Below are 19,156 nucleotides of genomic sequence, written 5' to 3'. Positions count from 1 at the left end.
ATGACTACCAGATGCTTAGTGGTAGTTGGACCCCCAGCGAAAGGCGTGGCTTCACCTCTCCATTCTGTCCCTGCACTCACAAACGTACTAATCTAACCTGTTGTGATGCCATCATGGTAAGAGCCATAGCGTCCTGCAAGACTAACAGGTTACAACCAAGTCCCTTAATGTCATCACCCTAAATCCATTGTCCCACTCTTTGGTTCAGGCCCAAACTTTGTAATTGCCAGCTAAGCTACCCCGGCCACCCATCTACATCGTCAGCAGAACGCAGAGGTTCCAGTGGCACCCATAGAAACCTTATGCAAACTCTAGCCACAAATCCAGGAAATTGGCTTGATATCATGAAGGGACTGTCTGCCCCCACCATTGAAGTGGATAAGTAGACATACCAGCCTCTCATTGGTCGAGACAGACCACATCTGGCGTGAGTTATGCTTCCACATCCATCAAAACTGACCAGGGAGAATGGAAGCCACATGGTGGGGGCTCAAAACCAGTAATATATGGAGTTTACAAAAAGGCCTAGGGTAGGATTACATTAATATTTTCTCACGTATATCATAACCTCCGTATGGGAGCTCAAACTGTTCAGGTTGTTTGGCTGTGGACTAGCATAAAAAACACTTTCATTTTAGACAAAAATGATATTATGAAACAGAGTTACAGCATAATGGTGATAAAACAGTGCCCCACTCAAACCACAGGGGCAGACTGGAATAGAACTGGTAACATGATGCATTAGAAAAATGTATTTAGGTAATTTCTGTTGGCAGAAAACTTTAGAACTATCCAGACAGGTCAGCTGCATCACAATCACGAGCCTTAAAAAGGATGAGATGTGGATGAAACGTCTGTGAGTGCTGAACGTCTTTGAAAGATGTCCTTTTTGGGTACTGGTAAAGTAATCTTTAAAGTACCAGTACCTTTAGATTATACCATTATTCTGAGTTTCTGCTTGAAAGCCACAAAGCTAAAAAGAGCTCTCTTTTCATCGAAAAATTGTCTTCACAGACCTTCTGCTTGTGCTTTCATTCTGGAGAAAAAACCCTTAACAAGGATCTTGAAGGTCCATAACGTGTGGAAATCTTCGTGGGGAGTGTATGGAGGCATTGTTTTTGTGCTTAGAGAAGAAACTCATTTATATATGTGCACTACACTTTAACTGAGGCTCTGAAATTCTCTGGTGCATCATACTCGTATTTTTCTTTGGAAAATGGGAGCTTAAAGAGGATTATAAATGATAAATGAACCCCTGCAATTCTTTGAAGAGCCCCCGGGGATGTATCAGAGATCTTGCAGTCATGAGTACTGTCTCTCCAAGATTGTGTTATTACAATTGTTTTGCTAGGCTTGGTTTCACTGCCAAGGTGTATAAGCAGCTTTGCTGTCCTTGTGCCTTTGGAACTCAACATGTTTCAAATTACAAGTCGAGTCAGCACTTATTTCAGGCATGTATTTTTTTATTATGGCCATTGTCCTTAGATACAGCTGAAATATAAACACTCCCTGGCAGTTTGACGTGGCCCGGTGTACAGCTGTACATTTACAGAGCTAAAGCATTGGGATATTCCACACATGCAGAGGTCGTGGGACAGGAGCAGTCTGCGTTATATGAACAAAATAAAAGGAACACCATTTCAAAGGCTTGTAAGAAGTTAGTCTAACCTTGTCAGATGCTTGCTTGACGCATGTACTTCCATTTCATTGCTTTTGTATTCGTTGAGCTCTTTACGGATTGCTGCCTAGGATTAAAAAAATACACAGGATATAAAGCATCGCGTTTTGGTCTGAACACGGGACAATACATTTATAGCGATAATAAAAACAGTATTATTTAGGGTAAAAGCCATGAATCATGGAGCAGTCTAGAAACCTGTCATTGCCACTGCATATCCGGTGAACGACAAGAGGTTTACGAGTCAACAGAGGTTAGAAAATACACTTACACAGCCACCTTGAACTGACCACAAAGAGACAATGAGCCCAGCTTAAATACCAATTAAAAACCAAAGCAAATTGATAGTAGAACTGATGCAAACTCAAAAATGCCCAGACAATCAACATTAAACCTGTCAAATATGTATGCACAGGTATTGCCAGGCAAGCATTTTAGATTGGAACCAACTAACACATATTCAACCATCACATAGCTGTAATTAACCAGCGCCGTACCTCAAACAATAGAAACAATGCCAGAAAGGGAAATATATGGGAGGCCAAACAAGCCGTGCATGCAGGCGAATCTATGTATGACATCCTGTTTGAGGCTTTAAAATATGAACATCACAGGCACAACATTTAACATCACCCAAGATACTGCGTAAACAGTCTCCTGCATTGTTAAAAATAACTGTAACAACTCTAGGGTTGACTTTATGAGAGAGGAGCCATTTCTTAAGTTTCTATGTTCTGAGAACATGGGGCAAACTTCCTACTTAGGATTTATTACTTCCCCGGGGAAATTGAAATACATCACGCTAACATTCTTTGCAAACCCATTGCTGAATACTTTACATATGGTAGGCTGGGTCGGAGGCTGGTATTAAGGATAAACGTCGATTTATATTAACATCGATTTCCTAGCACCTTATTTTCACACAGAACAGAAAACTATAACTGGTTGCCCTTTCTGTGAGCGGAAAGACCTGGTAGCTATTGGCTCAACCAATCATCATTTAAGGATACGAGAGTGAGTGTGACATGGGTAGTAGTGAGAAACCTGTTGCTAGCTCAACTCATCCTAAAACAGGGATGGGGGTGTAATTAAATGCAGCCAACTAGCAAGTCATGTACTAAAAACACCAATATCCTCTCCGCGAGGTAAAACTGTGAGGTCAGGCCTCAAAGTCACCAAATGAAAGATAAACCCTATTACTATTTTGGATGGTTCTAAAATGGCCATTTAGTTTGGCAAGAATTTGAGAAGAACAATAGAAATATTGGGAGCCACACTGGGGACGTTTTTAACATAAAAACATTGACAAATCTAGTATGTATACTTTTGTATATTATATGTACTCAGAGGTATGTAGTTATATGACACTTGCAAAATAAAATGCACAGACAGTACAAAATGCCTAGCGTACAGATTCCATGCCTGTACACATAAACATGCAAACTCACACCCATACACATAGAGCAACACAGTAACCATCACCAAAGCACACAGACCAGCAGACTTACATAGAAACACGGGCACTGTGCCACAAATACAGGCGCATACATAACACACAGCGGCACACGCAGACAGCACACATATAACCTCCTACAACACTCACATGCATACACAGTGCATACAGAAGCAGATGGATGAATGGAAACATGCATGAATGCCAGGACAGAATAGTGAGGTTTACGCTTAAAAACATCGATGGGGTGGATGGATCAATGGTTGCAGACTAAAAATATATATATTGGCTGTTGGTACTGAGGCTTTCTCTTGATTTTGTTAAAGCTATTTTCAAAGGTTACAGACAGTTTTAATGTGTCTCCTAAACAGAGATTTTGCTTCTATATTATTTGCAGCGTACGATACTTAGTTCAGGTAAACTGTTTTCTTGCATTGCAAAAATGTGTCTTAAAAGCCAAAGCTGGTTCTTATACAAATACTGCTTTGACATCTTCAATCAGTATAAACACACTACATAAGGAGGCAGAATTCAGATAAAAGACAATGTGAAAAAACAACAAGGTCGCTGTGAGAATAAAAGCAGATACTGGGGAAAATCAAAAAAATGCACACCAATAGTCTATCAGACAATCGTGTCCTAAAATACACCCAGGAACTACATTACATGTGTAATCCCACTTATAGACTGTGAGGCAGAGAACCTTTTAAGTTAACACACCAATGAGGTGAGGAAATCATATTTTAATCGTACAACAGCAACACTTCCCTCTTTTCTCATGCTCTTACCAAGCACTGCATGTCCCATACTGTACTAGGTCCCATCTTCTTGTCAGTGCATTAGGTGTGCCGTGAGTGACAGCAAAGTGACACTGAAACCATACTCGGGAATGGAGGTTGTGTTGCAGCTGTGGACATTGAGTTACTATTACTGTAAAGGCCTCAAACCCTATTAGGAGTTACTCTAATGCGTTTACATTGTTGGGAAGGAAAGGCAGGGAGAAATGGTAGAGAACAGGCAAAGCCTGAATAGAGGACAGGATTGAGGATGTAAAAATAAACCTGGTCTGTAAGTGAGGAGTAGGAAGGAAATTATAAAACTGGGTGGGCCTGGCAGATCTTAAATTTGATCAAATAATACTTTTCCATTCACCCTCTCCCCTCTTCAAAAATGACTCTTTTGTCTTTTGGTGCCACTGCAGTGTGCCTCGCTCTCTGTATTCGTCACTTTATGTATCAAGCTAGGCTCCAATCAGTATATATCTCTATGGAACTCACCTTGTCTGCTGCTGATAACCTTGTCCATGGTTTGTCTGCCCGTCTGTCATAATCTTGTGCTTTTGCCACTTCCACATAATCACTGAAACGAATCAGGATTTTTCTGTCTCTAAGTTCGTCAACTGTCGGCCTCTGATTGAGCTATAAGAACAATTGGAACAAAAACACAAATGTATGCTCACTTCAGAGGCAGGCGTAACATGATATTCATTTAGCATCAGACAATATTGATAGTTTAGTAGCCCACTTTATGTACATGTTGCCTGTATGTAGCTTGATTTAATGACAGGTTTTGCACTGCGGTGTATGACACTGACCTGGAAGGGCCTCCTGAAGCAAGAGGTGGTGGTGTCCCAGAAACCTAGCGCAATTAACTACTGAGTGTTTAGACACATGTACTGGGATCCACTGCACAGCCTCTGAATTCTTTACCACTTAATGGTGTTCCTTCTGGCTACCCTGACAGACATAGGTGTGCCTTTGTTGTGTTTCGCAGGGTGGTGCAGTTGGACATATTTTCTAGCAGGTTATTCTCTGCCTTGTGAACAACTTACTTATTGCTTGCTACAAAACTCTCTCTTGAACGCTGGTTGATGCCATAGATGCTAAGATCAGAGAGACGTGTGCCCTGACCTCCACCAGACATGCCTAGTCTGCTTCAGATGACTGCACCCTGATCTTCATGTTCAGATTTGTATGGCTTCTGATTCCCAACTAGATAAACTGTATAAGAGATATTTACATCAAGTCCATCTCATCACAATAACATTCTCTTGTCCAAATGATGAGCCTTCCCTAAATCCAGCCAAATCTGCAGCTCCTGCATGTCAATTGCTGACTGCCCTACACAATGTTTTGGAAGAGCCTCTCTTGCTCATTCCTTGCACCTCTCATACATGGTTTGTGAGGCCATTGTTCTTCTATGGTTTCAGGTAAAAATAACATGATCTTGCCTCATATTGTTGCTCAGGCTCCTATTAGTTTGAGCTATTGTAGACACCGGATGAAACAAGAACTCATTTTTGGCAGAGTGGCTTCAAGTTTTGCTGGCTGTTCCCTTTCCAAGCATTTTGCACCACCCTAAGCTGCGGCGTCCACAGAGTCCTGGCCTTCTGACTTGCCAATGCAGCCGACAAGGTTACAAATGAGAACCTTTTACATACACCTGCAGCTCACGAGTCAATCTCATAAGTCAAACTCACAGCTGTGTGGTGTGTCCACACAGGTATCCTGCCTAATTAAACTCTGTCCTACAAAAAGAGGTCTAGTTTCAGGTCTGAGCCCCACATGACTTCATCACCTCTGTATCATCCGATCTTGAGTATGAGGCTCCATGGACCACCACAAAAACAGATGGCTATGGCCAAGGAAATACAGCCTGCTACAAATGGGACCTAACCAAGAACTCTGCCTACTGAGTCATTTTCCTGTCCCAGTAGGAAAAGGCAGCCCTTCAAAACATTTTTGTATGATTCATGCTGTCACGATGCACAGGATGCCCCTTTCGTCTGCGTGCCGAACCCGTTCAGAGATGTTCAACTTCAAACCTCACGACCATGGGCATCTTCCAGACCAGAAGATGATGGCAGGGTGCAAAGAGTGTATGCGTCACCTGGACAGAAGCCTTGCACCTCATACAGATGCACTACTCTAAACACTTGAATGAAGGCAAGAAGGGCTATATGTCCTAAAGTCTCACAAGGCCTTTAAATGGTGGTGGCCATCTTGAATGCTTAGAGGATAAGTTCCTCTTGGTCCATAGCATCCTTGCTAGGCAATCATTATATGTATTTGTTAGAGCTAGAACTTCTTGTTTAGAACTTTTGAATCCTCATAACCTGTAACTCTTGGAAGTCTGCAATGTTATTAGAAAACGTATGGTACATATGGTATTGAGGTATTAATTAGAACTAATATATAATTGCTAATTGTGTTAACAAATTTAACAAATGCTTTTCATATTGCTGTTATCAACCAATTAGACCAAAAGAAATCAGTCAGTGAATGTTATCACAGAATATTGAAGACAGGTCTCTTTAGCAAGAAAACTATAATAACAGAGTCACATCAACTTCTTATCTCAGCTCAGGGAAGATATAGAGTTTAGTTTTAGAATAGAGTTGGAAATACAGAGAGTGTCACCAGGTACACCATATATTAACATCAGAATGTCAGTGTTAAGCCAGTACCAGAGTTTTGCTTAAAGTCTTTTCTTTCCTTTAGAGGTCAGTGCTCCTGTAGTTCAGATCAAGCCCAGCTGCTTGACCATGCAGTCGCCTGCCGATATCCAGTGATTCATTTTCTTTCCCTAGCCCCAAACCTATTTCCTTGTGTCTTCTTTTAACCTACATGTTAAATATTGTAAGGTTGGCAGTGGGTTGGGAGAAGCGTGGAGGCGCACATCACTACCGTTGGATATGTATTGCAGGACAGCGCATCTTGACATTAACCAATGCCGTCCAGTTTATTTCTTGCTATATAATGTTCCCATATCTTGGAAATGGATGGTGCCGGAAGCGAGAGTAAGCATAGGCTACTCATCCTATAATGTGAATTCTCTGCAAGATCCCCCCGTTCATACTGTCTTACCTTTTTATTTCCCTGGCTAAAGCCTACTGAAACAAGATACTATTGGTCGGCTGTTGCTACTTCACCGACGGATGAACCATGCAGGGGACTCATAGTAACAGCAGGCCTATTGGAGGGCTGTGCCCATGCATTTGCCATCCATGCTTGATAGCTATAGTAAAGATAACAGACTGTGGAAATGTCTGCCCCCTGTGTGCATTGAAACGGCTAGTGACTAAGAAATGAATGAAAAAGTTGCAATTCTATGCTGATAATTTATATTGGGTTTGTCCGCCTAGGGTGAAAACAGTGAAAAAGGGTGAGTGATAGGTGACTGGGCACTGGAAACGCTCTTGTTTCTTCTGCACACCCAATGCTGTTTTTTTCTAAAACTTGTTACCCTCAAACCGGACATGAATATAAATAATATTTGCTGGTGGAAATCTATTAACTACAAAGCTCCGAGCGTAAGTAACTGACAAATTCATTCGTACATTGAGTGTGTTAGGTAGGCTGAAATGGAAGTGTTTCAGTCATATGTCTGTTCCTGCTTCATATAGGCATAAATGCTGCTTTAACGCCCGGGTGTACGTCGACAAACCTAAAAGGCTATTCGAGTTACCCTTGCAGTGCCATTCTGTTAACTTATGACATCTCAGGAGCCTGACTTGAACACCTCGCAGTATGTTTCACCTCTAAAACCACTGCGTGCCGCGAGTGGAAACTGCGCTGGGGAGGGAACAGGTACCGGCAGGACGCCAGCCGTTCCCACGCAGATTGCATCTGGTTGTAGCACAGGGCCATGGTTTCCCATGAGTGCAAGTGCATACTTAGCAATATGCATGCAAATGACCTCAGTCAGCTTCCTGTGCTTTCCGACAAGTGAGGGGTCCTGTGCTGAGAATGTGCGTGAGCGCAAGGTCATCAGCGTGAGAAACTGGACTGGGTGCGCGTGCTGAAGGTCACCGGAGAGTGTGAGGGTGTGAGCGAGTGTGCATCCCAGATACACGTCTGTGGTCGTGCGCAGGCGCGCAACACCCATTAGACTCACAGGGCTTCAGCCCCCCCCCCCCGCCCCCCCCCCCTCGTGTGTGGCAGCCCGGGATGAGACACCTTCCCGGGCAAAAAAGCAGCCGCACCCGAGCACTTCACAGGTCTTTAAAAGACCATTTGCATGTTAATGAGGCCTCGCTGTTGCTTCACCTCTTCTAAGAGCCCCTGCAGCTCCACTCTGCCTATTGCTTAAAGTTCAGCCCCCCCCGAAATTTTTGCTCTGCCCCCCCCCCCCCCCTCCCCCGAAATTTGGCTCTAGTTGCGCCTCTGGTCGTGCGCAAGGTCCTTGAAGTGTATGTGAATGTGTGCGCGCGGCGTGAAAAAGCTTGTTTAAGTGTGTGTGCACGTATCTGTGCGTGTGCATCTGGCCATGAACAAAGTCAAAGGAGTGTGTGTGACTTCTGAGGGTCTAAAGGAGAGTCATCCATCCGTTCACAGCTTACCTTCCGTGTCAGCCGCTGTTTGATTTCTCTTCGTTCCTCTTGTTCTGTCTGATCGTTTCTTTCTGTGGAAGAGACCATAACCGAGATGAGTTTCACCACTTTGGGGACATTGTCAGTTTAAATGTGCTTCAAAGCTCCTCTGTCCCCTTTGTATCTGCGCGACCACTTCAGGGGGTTAAAAAAGCTAAACCAAACTGTGGGCGCACAGTGTTCACAAGAATGTTTTTTCACCCCAAAGAAGTAAAAATACTCACTTAATAAAACTCAAGCTACCAAGATACTTTTCTGCATCCCTGTCCACTAGCTGAACTTGTTGCCTCACAATTCAGTTTAGCGATTAATAAAATAGATAACATGCTTGCAAAAGGTAGTGTGTTACTGTTCTTGAAACAGGCTAATCTTGTCGGAGCTGGCTCTGCTCACACAATAGTTAAATATTTAAAGGTATGTAATCCCGAGGTGTGCAGACGTCCTGCGTAAATACTGCAAAAAGTGAGGCCGGGATAATCGGGGATCATGCAGCAATTGATAACTCAAGATAAATGCCCACCAATTACTCTAGCCCTACTGTGCTGTGTTTAGATTGGCTTTGTGGTGAAAGGAATTTAAAGGGATGTGATGAGGGCGGTAGGAATGACCAGAAAAAAGAAGCACTATCTTGGGTACCTGTGCATGTTAATACATGGGAACCTCTAATCCCTGTATACAATCCCATCTGTAATTTCCTTATTACAGTCGAGATATCTCAGGTGAACTGCACTAACATAGTGATCTAAACCTGGGTTTCAACCCTGTGATGTCAAGTCGCACAGATATATCCGCTGCCATGTTGTATTGCCTGCAGCCTCTGCTGCACCTGTCTGTATTTATTTTCAGGGATCTTCCTAAATCCCCGCACATGAGCGCGCGCTGCTCTCTGGTCTGACAGACGCAGCACGTGCCCCCGCGGGTGTGTGTGTTCCTGACGTGCAGGCATTCCCCGCGCGCCTCCGATGATTAACATTCCTGCCACGATAACACCTCCCCACCCGCGCTAAGAATAGCCGCACTGCAGGAGCGCGGGAGGGGGCGCGCGGCCGGGGGGGGTACACGTGAATGGATTGTTCTATTTCTGGCCCCGTCTGCTGCTAAATTGGGACTCGTGCTGAGGTGAGCTCTTCTGCAGAGAGAGAAAAAAACTCAACAAAGGAGATGTTTCCATTTAACCACCGAGGGGATTCCCTTCTTGGAGCAAGTCTTCTCTGTTTCTAGAAATGTGGTACCCAGTCCCACTTCAAGTCGTAGCTGGTTCTCAGGCCTCGGTGTTTCTAAACCGATGCCAGTCGATGCCGTTATGTGCCACGGGATTTCCGTTCTAATGGCAGCCGAAACAACGGGCCCTTCCTGTTCAATCTAAAATTCAATACCAGGATCTACGGAGGTACGATTCTAATTATACAAAAGGCACAAACCAATTGTAGCCAGTATTATTCATTGATGTTAATTTAGCGAGAATATCGTTAGAGCAAAGTGCGGTTTCCAGGAGGTCTTTAAAAGCAAAGGCATATAACATGTCACCAAAAGAAATACTGAATTAGTGTTCTTGTACACGTGACCCCATGGCTGCACCTCAATGGACAGGACGAATGGTGCTATGTTATTTATTTATGTACTTCTTAGCTGTTCACAAGCAGTAACGTGCATATTAGAACACGTGACATTGGTTATGGTATGTTAATGTGGAAAGAGTGATGGTGACTTTGCAAGACCTCAATGTGTTTGTGGAAGGACACCACACTTGGTTCTGATTTACACTAGAAGTGTTTGCGCAGACAGAAGCGCCCTTCAAATATGTATACGGTGTGATGGGTCGGGTTCAATCTGGCTCCAAGCCAGATCTACCCTTTACATGGTGTTCGACCACAATACTGCGGTTGAAACCTCATAAGTGTATCCCGATCGTATTATTGGCTCCCAACATATCTTCACAGTGGAGTTAGTGATAGTAAATCTACACCCACCTTACTGATATTTCAGTAGCTGAACCTGTGTTTTTCTCGTGTGGACCAGTCCAGCCCGTCATGCCTCCGAGGTCGATCAAACAAATAGATATGACATTTCTAACGCAATGGATCATGAGGTTTGGGATCCTACTGAACCAGAATGTGTGGCATGCTGGGAGACTGAGTTCATTTATTAGAACACTTGTTAGCAGTGTGTAAGTATGAGATTGCTCTCTGCAGATGGTGCACCAGAAACATTAGAGGGGCGAAGCAGCTGACCTTCCTGCACGGTGATCCTGGCTGAGCGGGGCTTTCATTTGTTCAGTTAGTTTTTTGTACTTGTCAAAGTTGTCCAGGACCAAGGCTGAGTCCGCCCATAGAAGGCTTTTCCCCCCACTGAGAAAACATGTAAGACCACTTCTAGACTTACTAAGACCCTCTGGGTGGTCCTTGCAGGCCAAGAGCCCGACGGCCAGGGGTTCTCTGCTAACTGGTCTTGCTCCACAATTTTGTATCTTCTCTGACTTCAGAAGAGTTATAATGACTAATCAAGCTCGGATCAGATCAGGGCAAAATCACAGCTTAGGGCATTGGATTTGGATAAGCAATGGCAGCATAGTTGTAGTTATTGGTGGCAGGTGGCTTCGAGGGAAGGAGGAAGTGTTACAGACTTTTAAACTCCCAATATGACCACAGCACAAATGTCTTCGTTATTCAGCGTAAGCGGACTAGAACTCCTCATTAACAGAGGAGCCTACAATGGCGAAGGAGACGCATTATAATTCATAATTGTTCACAGCAAGAAATGTGTATCCATGAAACAGACTCCTATCAGGGGGCAAGACGAAAAACAATAAATAAATAAAAATAAGATTCCTAAAGACTGAGGAAGCACAGTAATGAGAAAGTTAGGCAGCACGGGATACATGATGAATCTGTGGGACAAGACAAGGCAGGAAGTGGGGGCTTCATGGAACTGACAGGGCTTCTCTGCTGTCAGATTCTCAGTTCATGCTTATCTCTGGTTTCAAGGAAGTTGCTTTTATTTCTTGCCACAATTACGTCTCCGGCTAATGTCCTCAGTATTTGGAAATATACGTTACTTTTAACAGTGCTGCCCTCTCACATCATGCACTTTGTTTAATCCAACACTCCTTATCCAATGACCCCTAACGGGGCAGGCTTGCAGCCCAGTTCCAGGCAATATCTTTGGCTTCAGCATATAAACTTTACACGTAGTACTAAAGTGGGCTTATGCCACGCTTACTGTCCTACTTGCAGTTAGGATTTCATGTGCTACTATGCTCCCAGCATTTGTGCAGCACGCTGCTAACATTTGTATTGTTCTGTAACATTCCAGGGTTTGGGACCCCTTGGTGAGTCTGGAAATCAGGATGAGCACATTCAGGATGGTCTGAAGTCAATGCCTTGGATTAGATGGAGAAATCAACAACACCACAATAGTACATAGTAACAACGTCCCTAAGTTCTGTACCACCTCTAGAATCAGTCAGAATGATGAGGTGAAATGCGCTGAAAGCTCAGAGCAGATCTAAAAGTTGTCTAGGTCAATGCACTGGAGGTATATACAAGAATGGGGGAATTTGAGTGCTTAAAACGTTGTGAAACTTTGTAGACATTTTTGGAATATAGTGTGCATGGACAAGGTTGTGGAAAATTGTTGAAACAGTGAACAGAAGCTACGCTTGTTCAGCAAAGGGGTTGGCGCAATCGGAGTAGTATGCCTACAGCACTCTGGCTTTTGGTAATTATGCTTCACTTTCCCTATTACCAAGATCCCTGCCAACCTGTGCCATTTTTTACTAAAGTGGTGCCAATTAGGGACATTTTCACACATAAAATTGGACCAAATTGCACCATTTCCGTACTATGGTTTCAGAAATTAGGTGGTGTCTCAATCTATTGCACCCAGTGGGACCCAAAACGGGCCACAGCAGCAGTTTTTACATATGTAACATATGTGCTTGCCATGTACAGATCAGGAAGCACCTGTCCATCCCCCCGCAGGGTGTTTCTTTCAAGTGCTGTGCATGTATGCCTTTCTCAAGCTATTAGAGAATGTGCTGTTGCATATACACTGCCTGCGATACTGCACACACCTCGTGCTTTCTTAAGGCAGTGGGGTGGCACCTCGTCCTAGCCAGTGAGACCCAAATGTTAGGCACGACTTCCATAGAAGTGGTTGGAGGGGGGAATCTACCTCAGCCATGATCACATAAGAACAAGGGACCTATACCCATACCCAATTTTTTTTGTTAGTGCCAAGGATTGACTCCCTTCCCAAACAGGATCAAAGGATGCAGGTCGATGGTATAAGCCCATGCCACGCCTCTGAACCCCTGTTTTCTGCAAGAGGAAATACAAAAAGATCTTGATTTGCATGTGGATCACCAAAGAGAACCCACGAGAATCTATTGTAAGTGAAAGCAGCCAATAAACTGTGGCCTCTACTCTGTCCAACAACCAATTGTGGGCTTTATTATTGAGACTCAGGAGGGTCCCAGTAGGGGTACCCCCTATATGATTCTGGGAAACTGTTAGTTGCCGGCACCAAAATGAGGTCTTGACAGGCTGGAAAGATCTTTCCAAGGTCTTTCCAAAGACATCGTTTGGGGGCCTTCCAGGTCTTGTGCCAGTGCCCGATTAAACCCCGTGGAGGCCCATAGGCCGTCAAAATTTTGGGGGCCCCCGCACAAATTATTTCCTAATGCCCAATGCACCAGATTTCTTTTTTACAAACTGACAGCTGCCAGAAGATGAGCTTTTAAGAGACAAACTGTTATGTGAATCTGATGTCTCTGGTTTATGTACTTAAGTTGTATTTTGATCCGTCGTCGCGGGGCCCCTAAAAGTAGTGGGCCCCCATGGGCCGGTGCCTTCTTTGCCAATCCGTAATTGCCTTGCGCACCCGTTTCAGTCAGGTTTAGTGAGCGCGGAGACCTGTGTTGATGGAAACATCGCGTTTTTCACCTCACGAAGCCATTAGGAGCGCGCTTAGCCTTGGCGCTGGGCTCCGCGAACACTTCATCTGCAATTTCACGTCGCAAAGCTCATTCCAGGAATTCTAGCGGAACAACATTACACTGTGCACGACGCTGCAAAAAAATAAAACAATCCGAAAAGAAAAACACCTCTAAGACGAGGTACTGCATGTACGGAACAGCATGCGCCTGGCTCAGGGCGGCCTTGAATTCCCGCCGCCAGCTCTTTGTTGTGCACGGTGAGAAATCAATCTGTGCTCGGCGGGTCGCGGTCATCGCCCCCCTCCCCCCTCCGCTTCTGAACACGGAGCCTGCTCCTGCTCGGAGACCTGGGGTGGGGGTGCCGCGGGCACGGGGTTTATTTTGTGTAAATGTCGGACCTCTCTGCGTCTATTACCAGATAATATGTCACGGTGCTCTGCGTCTCCATGCTAATGAAGCGCTGCGTCTAACAAGCGTTGCACGCCTGTGTCCCCGCACCTCCTCCTCTTCCACCTGCAGACAAGGTGCTTCTGTGTTTTTTGCCGTTTTATATAGCGCGTACTCGACCCAGTTACATTACACAAGGGCATATTCATTGTTAGTAGGCGCGGGGACATGAAGTGATTTGCCCAAAATCACAGTATGTGGGTTGACGCCGAGACTCGAACCTGCTTTTCCAGCTCTAAAGTCGGCAGCTCTGGCCGTTAGGCCACATCCTGTCCCCTCATGGGAGGAATAGCGTTTATACAGACAAAAGGACATTACGAAGCACCGAGAGACAGCAGGTTTTGAAGGTGGGAATGAGGAGACGGAGGAGCAAGGAATGGACTGTAGAGGTTAGGAAAGCAGAGGAAAGAAGACACGGGAAGGGAAGAAAGAAGAGGGAGAAGAAAGAGAAGGAAGGAATGAACTGTTGATGGGGAAGGGGGTATATGAAAGTGAAAAGGGGAGAGTGTGAGATGGAAAGAGAGAACACGACATGCATACAGGGAATGGGAGGCACAGGAGAGAGGATCGGAGAGAATGTTAGAGGCAAGGAGGGAGGACAGAAGGCACGAGTGATCAGGAGAGACTAGGGAGGAAGAGAAGATAGAGCGATGGACGAAAGATGCAAGGATGGAATAGGATAGGCAAGGGGGAAGAGAAGGGAAAGAGAGAGCAGTGGTGGAACAGAGGAACGAGAGAACAAAAGGAATGAACAGTAGAGGAAATAAAGGAGGAGGAACTAGGATAGTCAGGGACTGAGGACAGGGAAGGAATAAACTGGAGTGGGAAAGATGGTGGGAGGTTAGAAGGGAACAGGAGAGGGATTGATGGAACAGACGAGGGGGCTGGGGGAGCGGGGAGAGGGGAACAGGGATCAGGAAAGAGGGTAGGAGGGAAGAGTATTGGTAAGGTCATGGCAGATGAGAGGGAATAGGAAACATAATGGAAGTATGCGTTAAAGAGGGAACATGAAACAGAAGGAGGGAGTTAAACAAGGGAACAAGCGAGCGAGGGAGGGCACAATTATCCAAATCTGGTGTTCAGGTGAATGATTACTTTTGTAAGCATTGCCCACCCTTTAGATGTGGTAAGGTGTTTTCATGCTGTAGTGTTTTCATTTCCACCTCACACAGCGAGGAAGGCACGCCTCACATGCAGAGCCAGTGGCGTCAGATCTGCAGCGAGGGAGGCCCTTTCCAAGCTGCATCCTGCAGGCTGCTTAGTAAAGCAGTCACGGGCTCTCCTACTGAAATATGGCTGCAGCCGCCGCTTCCACTGCATGGGAGACGTGACTCTCCAGCTAAAACCATCCTGCAGGCCGAGGCCTGCACCCTGCCAGTCACCAGGGCACCTCAGAACTCAGCCGTGGAAAGAAGGCCTGCCAGCAGAATTAATGTATAGCACACCCTGTTCTTAAAGGGACTTGAGCAGTGCATAACGAACGAGAGCCGTGCTGCAGCATATTAATAGCATCATCATATTTTCAATGTGGGGGACCAGAAACAAACATTGGCAAAGCTACCGGCCACTGGACATACGGTGCTTTCCTACCCTTGATCGCAGTTTCCATGTAATCTTTCCCTTGCTCATGTCCCTGCGCACACTCTGTCACGCGAAAAGCAGATTTTTTTGAAAAAATCATGTTAATCTGATTTTATGACGCTCCCTCGTAAAAACCCAGTACATAAAAAAACACGATAGAACTCCAGCTGTATCCTCTAGAGGTGCATTAACTCTGCACCAGGAAAGAAAGGTAGGCAGATGGGCAATGTGAGGAAGGGTGACAGACTTTGTTTGAGGTGGAGGAGAGATGGAGACAAGAGTCTTTATTCCAGAGATGGGCAGATGGTCAATGCGAGGAAGGGCCAAGGCCTTCTCACATGCAAAGAACACATTTTCACCTTTGCCAATGATGCTGTAACTAAACATTGACATATATCGACACAGTTTTATTGTATTTGATAGGATATATCATTTTTCGTCTTAGGTGTTAGCGCCCCGGCAGGACTTTAATTTACCTCTTATACTTCTTTTTAGAAGGCAGTGTCTTCCCAGTTCATGTCTCAAGCTGAATGCTAAACTCCAACGTATCCACTGTTTATCAGATTCATTCCCCTTAGGGGTTGGCATTTGTTACTGTTTTGTTCTGTAACCTGTAAAATGGCATCTTCTTTTGTGAAGTGCTCTGTCGCCGTTTGGGTCTAGCTGACGCTATAGAAAAATGCTAATTAAATAAACATTAAATAAAAGAAAAGAAAAAGGGTGGGATGGGTGACGTGATCCAGGCCTACTGATCCAAGTGGATCAAAAGGGGGAGGGCAACGGCCCGTCTATGAGTTTCAATTTGAGGATGAGGGCATCCTGTGTCTTGCAAAGGAGATGGGAAGCTCTTGTACGGTGAAAAGCAAAAGTCGATGCAGAGGTTGGGCGAGCTGCAGGTGAGGCAGAACAGTAAAGTAGTGAAAGCGTTGGATGGCGACAGGGTCGGGCAAAGAGACAGGGACAGGCAGACGAAGAAACAGGGTGAGCTGATGCCGAATCAAGAATCTGCTGTTGGGTTACAGAAGGAAAAACCCATATTCAGTTTTCAGATGCAGGATTTTAATGTTGTGTATGTTGGCAGTGAAGGATTGTTGTTGATCAGAAGTGGGAGTCCCAAATTAGGCCAGGGGCGGAAGGTGAGGGGGGGAGGTGGAGAGACAGGGCAGAGGTACAGGGAGACCTAGTGAATTTCCACTCGAATATTGTCAGTTGACAGAGACAGTTGTGAGGGACAGCAAGGTGAGGAGGCTTACTGTGAAAGGGTCACTCGTGGTAGTGTATGATCAGGACAACAACTTCTCTGCTCAAGAGATTGGGCTTTCTAAACCGATCAGAATGAACCTTCAAAAGTGGACAACATTAACAGAGAAGCAATTTTCGGAGAAAACCAGTGAATGTTGTACTATTTCCTACATATGTTCTGCCACTGCGGTTACATCGCTGGCTTGTGATAACCACAGGGAAGAGAGTGCAAGATGCACAGAGAACAGACCTGTGGATGCTGAAACGTGTGCACAGAATTTGCCTTACAGCATTAAAAAAGATAAATTAGTGAATTAACAGACCAGATATATCGAAATTCTGAGTGTTTTTAACAAATGAAGTAGTCCATCTGTATGCACCTTACACCCGTAGAGTTTTTCAACTGTGCAGGTTTTTAGCACCCATAAATCTACATATCTACCAAGGTTTGTGGGATGTATGACGTATTCACGCATGCTTTTACAGTGCATGCCTTTACAACGCAGGCAATACAACAAACGCATCATTCGTTGAAGTGCCTGCATTGTAATGGCACTGTGTAGTTCTGTCAGCATTGTAAACGCTGATTCCCAGGTTGGTGGTATGGCAGGAGTAGGAAAATGGCAGAGTAAATGGTCCTATCTTTTGTTGCCTGTTAGCGTCAGCCATAAAATAAACCAAGCTGCTAGTGCAAGCTATCTATTACAACAGTACAGGCTTGTTCAAAGCAAGTTCATGCAAAAATACATTGACTCGAAGTTTGTTCCTTCCGTAGGATCGCTGCAACGTTCCCTTTTGGTATGTTCACTTCTTAGTATTTATAGTTCTATGCTTGTCTCTCTGTTTACAGCCTGAACATATGCTTGCTCGGTATTATGTTGTCTACATGATCCCCTGCCTCTCAGTTTAAGGGTGGGTTCTACAAATGTCTTTGCCCAGTTTACTTTCAGTCCTAATCCAAAGATCCATTATATAGTGCCGCTCAAAGGACAGATGCGCCCATCAGTATAAAAGATACCATTGAGATGTCCCTAACTCAGTGCTTAATCGAGCCGGTGGGAGCACGGCCCCTGGAATTATGCGCCAGGGGGAACCAAATTATGCAGCATGTTTGACTAAATTATACAACAAGAAAAGAAAAATTATGCAGCACAATTGGCACTTTTTTTAATAGAGTTACTTCATTATTTTGTTATTTATATCCATGGTAATACAGCCTGGGCAAATATTCCACCTCATCAGTACCTGTTTAACAACAAAATACAGAAATATGCAACTGAAAGATGAGCAGTTAACTTCGGCAAAGAGCCTTCCTTTGAGCGCAAACACGTTGCCACGTTTTTAGGAACGTTTGATCTGTTTGAGCTAGAAACATTTCTTTTGTTAAAATCAGCTGATTCTGCAGTAGATGATGGATTATGTGGCAGATGCAGCACATCCAAAATTATGCAAATATAGCTGCGGAATGACATAATTTCCGCGACCCTAGGTGGGGACCGTCGGCACTCCTTTTTGGGGACCGGCACTTAATTTTCTCCATCAGACATTAACCAAGCGCAAGAGAGGGAAAAAGAAACAACACGGAACGGCGGAGGAAGAAAAAGATGGGGAAAACTTCATATAGGGAAAAAGCAGGAACATGCAAGAGTGTGTTAAAAGAGGCAGGGTATGTCTGGTATGGATTAAAGAGGTTTCTATGGGGTTTGCATTATGGAGGGTGAAGGTGTGTCTTATGGAAGGGGAGAGTGGAGTGGCAGAGTTTAATATTTTCTGGAGAAAAGAAGGGACGTTTTTTGCGGTGAAGGGGAATTCTTTTTGGTTCCAGAATTTGGAAGGCAAGAACTGCTGAACGCTCTATGGTGTTTAAAGGTATATACTTAGAGGTAGCAAAGAGTTGGAAAGGTGAATGGATAATGCTAAAATATGTGTTTTTTTATTTGATAAAGAGTGGGTCCAGCTCCAGTGAACAGTAGGGAGCCTGCACCTTTGATCCTTTGGCACTCTATGACCAGCAAGTTAGCGGGCATATAAGGTAAAGATGTTGGCATCCAAGCTCGATGACTGGATACAGCCTGTGTTGCTTGGTTGATTTATAACAGGGAACAGTCAATGGGCAGATGGGGATCTGAATGATGTCATATTTGCTCTTTGGGTGCTGTATAACTGGAAACAGCCAGAGGGCAGCCAAGGGTTGGGGTGTTGGCACCTATGCTCCATAGATGCTTTATGGTAGGACAGAGCCAATGGGCCAGCAAAGTTCGGGGTGCTAGCACCTGTGCAGGTACGGGGGGCTCTATGACTGGAAGCAGCTTCTGGGTAGCAAAGAATTCGGGTGCTGGCATCAGCGCTCCTTGGGTGGTTATGGTAGGTTACAGAATGGGACGCCAAACTTCATAGTGATCGCACCACAGCCCCTTGGGCTGTCATCTGACAGGCCAGTCTGTTCTG

At 44.8% G+C, this 19,156-nt stretch overlaps 1 protein-coding gene across 1 annotated transcript in view; it reads right to left on the bottom strand.

The window, feature by feature from the left end:
- PHACTR3 (phosphatase and actin regulator 3) overlaps nucleotides 1–19,156 on the bottom strand; it is a 584,477-nt gene that overhangs the window by 3,177 nt on the left and 562,144 nt on the right. The window contains exons 10-12 of the mRNA XM_085619467.1: nucleotides 8,473–8,534; nucleotides 4,409–4,549; nucleotides 1,669–1,745 (exon numbers count right to left, since the gene is read on the bottom strand). Of these exons, the coding sequence (XP_085475593.1) occupies nucleotides 1,669–1,745; nucleotides 4,409–4,549; nucleotides 8,473–8,534 (280 nt within the window). The remainder of the gene's footprint in view (nucleotides 1–1,668; nucleotides 1,746–4,408; nucleotides 4,550–8,472; nucleotides 8,535–19,156) is intronic.

This window comes from Triturus cristatus, chromosome 7 (genome assembly GCF_964204655.1).
Source record: "Triturus cristatus chromosome 7, aTriCri1.1, whole genome shotgun sequence".
Lineage (NCBI taxonomy): Eukaryota > Metazoa > Chordata > Amphibia > Caudata > Salamandridae > Triturus > Triturus cristatus.
This window is presented reverse-complemented; position numbering and strand designations above follow the sequence as displayed.